Source organism: Marmota marmota, unplaced genomic scaffold (genome assembly GCF_001458135.2).
Source record: "Marmota marmota marmota unplaced genomic scaffold, marMar, whole genome shotgun sequence".
NCBI classification, from domain to species: domain Eukaryota; kingdom Metazoa; phylum Chordata; class Mammalia; order Rodentia; family Sciuridae; genus Marmota; species Marmota marmota.
The window spans coordinates 1-2,604 of NW_026011697.1; the positions used below are offsets into that span (position 1 = coordinate 1).

The following is a 2,604-nucleotide window of genomic DNA, read 5'->3' on the forward strand; positions in this document are numbered from 1 at the left end:
TGTGATTTACATGAAAACAAAGTTGACACTTCCCCCCCAAAAAAATCATTGAAGGAAGTTATCCTTAAATGTTGATTCACCAGGATTATGACTATATTTCTGCTTCTGTACAAAGAAGCTGCAAACAAAAGTAATATGTCACATGCCACTTGACATTATTCAAAAACATCAAGTATAACATAAGAGACATATACATGTAAGGTCATCAACTCTTAACTACAGGAAAGAACACAGAAAGGAATTATGGCACATTTTCATTAGGACATGAGGTCATCTACCATTTGCTTTTCCCACTTGGCAGTCAGACACTCTGTCTATTAGTGTATGTATTTACTTAGGTGGGTACAAGTTATATTTTAACTAATGATTTCTGCTTGGATATCAACAAGAGCAGAGGGAATCCAGTGTGAAAGGAAGCCTTGCATCTCACCAGGATGTCTACAAAAATGACGGCAGTTCTACTCCTGTTACAGCTGAGTAGTCACTTTAGTTCTGGAAGTTGTGGGAAGGTGCTTGTGTGGCCAATGGAATACAGCCATTGGATCAATATAAAGACAATATTGGATGAACTAGTTCAGAAAGGTCACGAAGTGACTGTTCTGATATCCTCAGCTTCCGTTTCTTTTTATGTTGAAGAAGGATCTGCTATTAAATTTGAGACTTACCCTTCAGCAATGTCTAAAACTGACATGGAAGATTTTTACATTGAAGCAATCAGGAAGTTGATTTATGAGCTGCCAAAACAATCGATTTGGACATACTTTTCACTGTTGCAAGAACTGGTGTGGGAAGGTTTTGAAAACTTTTTGACACTCTGTAAAGAGGCAGTTTTTAACAAGAATCTTATGACAAAACTACGTGAATCCAAGTTTGATGTCATTCTTGCAGATGCATTTGGTCCCTGTGGTGAGCTGCTAGCTGAGCTATTTGAAATACCACTTGTGTATACTCTTCGCTTTTTGTATGGATACACGTATGAAAAATATAGTGCAGGACTTTCATTCCCTCCTTCCTATGTGCCTATTCTTATGTCAGAATTAAGTGATCAAATGACATTCATGGAGCGGATAAAAAATATGCTGTATGTGCTGTATTTTGATTTTTGGTTCCAAACATTTGATGAGAAGAAGTGGAATCAGTTTTACAGTGAAATTTTAGGTAAGTCCTATTTTCTAATGGCAATAAAAATTCCAAAATTAGTCATGTCTCTGAGGGTGAGCCTGCGGGAGTATGAAGTCAGAGAAGTTAATCTTTTAAATGTATGGTGATAAAATAAAAAATATTTTATCACAATAATACATCAAACTCAAAACACTATGGAAAAGCTTCAGTTGTAAAGTTAGTTTGAAATGTTTGGATACAGCAGGAAGTCACACACACAAAATAAGCCACTGGGGACTTCCCTAGGAAGTCAAACACATTTATTACCCTTTTAGTATCCATTAAATTTCATCTTCAAAACAATAATTTTTAATGTTACTCAATGTCTTCATGAGTCTAGAATGTAGTTAGATGACTCCTACAAATATTTCTAGAACAATTATCTATGTAGCTTTGAGTAAATCAGCTCTGTATCTATAGATTAGTTTCCACATTTATAAATTCAAATATTTTGTCACTTAATTCATCTCTCACATTGTGCCTTTCACGTATGTCCACATAAATATGAGCAACATATATGTTTTTTATATATGCACATATGCACACACACACATTAGCTTTATTAAATCACAGAAACTCTTAAACATGTTTGGCTTCATTATTAAAAGGTTTTTCAGATATGTACCAGACATATTCATTTCCACATGATAACTTTCTAATGTCCTATAGCTTTTGTATTCCTTTTCCTGTTCAGGACGACCCACTACATTACTAGAGACAATGTCAAAAGCAGATATCTGGCTCATTAGAACCTATTGGGATTTGGAATTTCCTCGCCCAACCCTACCAAATGTTGATTTCATTGGAGGACTCCACTGCAGACCTGCCAAACCTCTGCCTAAGGTAAACCTATTCCCATTTAGTTGGTTCTGTTGTCCTTGCATTTTCACCAAGAATGATTCTCTGTTCTCACTCAGAATGTCTCATTCACTGTGAAAAAAAAAGTTATAGGAAATGGGACAAAGAGATCTGTAGATAGAAATTCTTACATATCTATGCATATTCACATAACTATGTGAATTTTATTTTTTTAATAGTAGAAAAGTAAAACCTGGGGACTTTTGAGAGCTACACAAAGCTCCAGTTAAATTAAGGTCTTTATTTCTCAACATACAAGACAATATCAGTTATTAATTCAAAGAAATGCCTAGCATGTACCATAGGAAAATTCTTTATATGCAGAGAAACAAAGAAACACAGTCTCTTCTCCCAAATACCTTACATTCTACATTGAAAGACAGACTGTGAACATGACAGAGAAATTTTGTGAGAAATATTATAATAGGGAAGGACCACAGGCATTTCCTCTCTACCCAAGGCTATTAGGGAACCTCAGGAAAACTCCCTGTGGCAAAGGGGGTCACCACACTTTAGTTGTCTTAAAGTAAAAGACAGAGAGATATACTGCAGAGTTATCAATGACCATAAATTTTGCATATTTGA

The 2,604-nt window shown here is 35.2% G+C and overlaps 1 protein-coding gene across 1 annotated transcript; it reads left to right on the plus strand.

The window, feature by feature from the left end:
* The first annotated feature begins 389 nt into the window (after positions 1-389).
* LOC107134958 (UDP-glucuronosyltransferase 2B15-like) lies at positions 390-2,206 on the plus strand. The gene is made up of 2 exons (XM_015476947.2): positions 390-1,158; positions 1,856-2,206. Exons 1-2 carry the CDS (start codon positions 435-437, stop codon positions 2,095-2,097), a joined length of 966 nt encoding a protein of 321 aa, XP_015332433.1. The 5' UTR covers positions 390-434; the 3' UTR covers positions 2,098-2,206.
* Positions 2,207-2,604: the final 398 nt, after the last annotated feature.

Excerpts from the sequence above, each read along its gene's own strand:
- LOC107134958 (XM_015476947.2), top strand. The coding sequence starts at position 435 with ATGTCTACAAAAATGACGGCAGTTCTACTCCTGTTACAGCTGAGTAGT. Across the intron at positions 1,159-1,855 it reads GTTTTACAGTGAAATTTTAG|GACGACCCACTACATTACTA; the intron begins GTAAGTCCTATT and ends TTTCCTGTTCAG.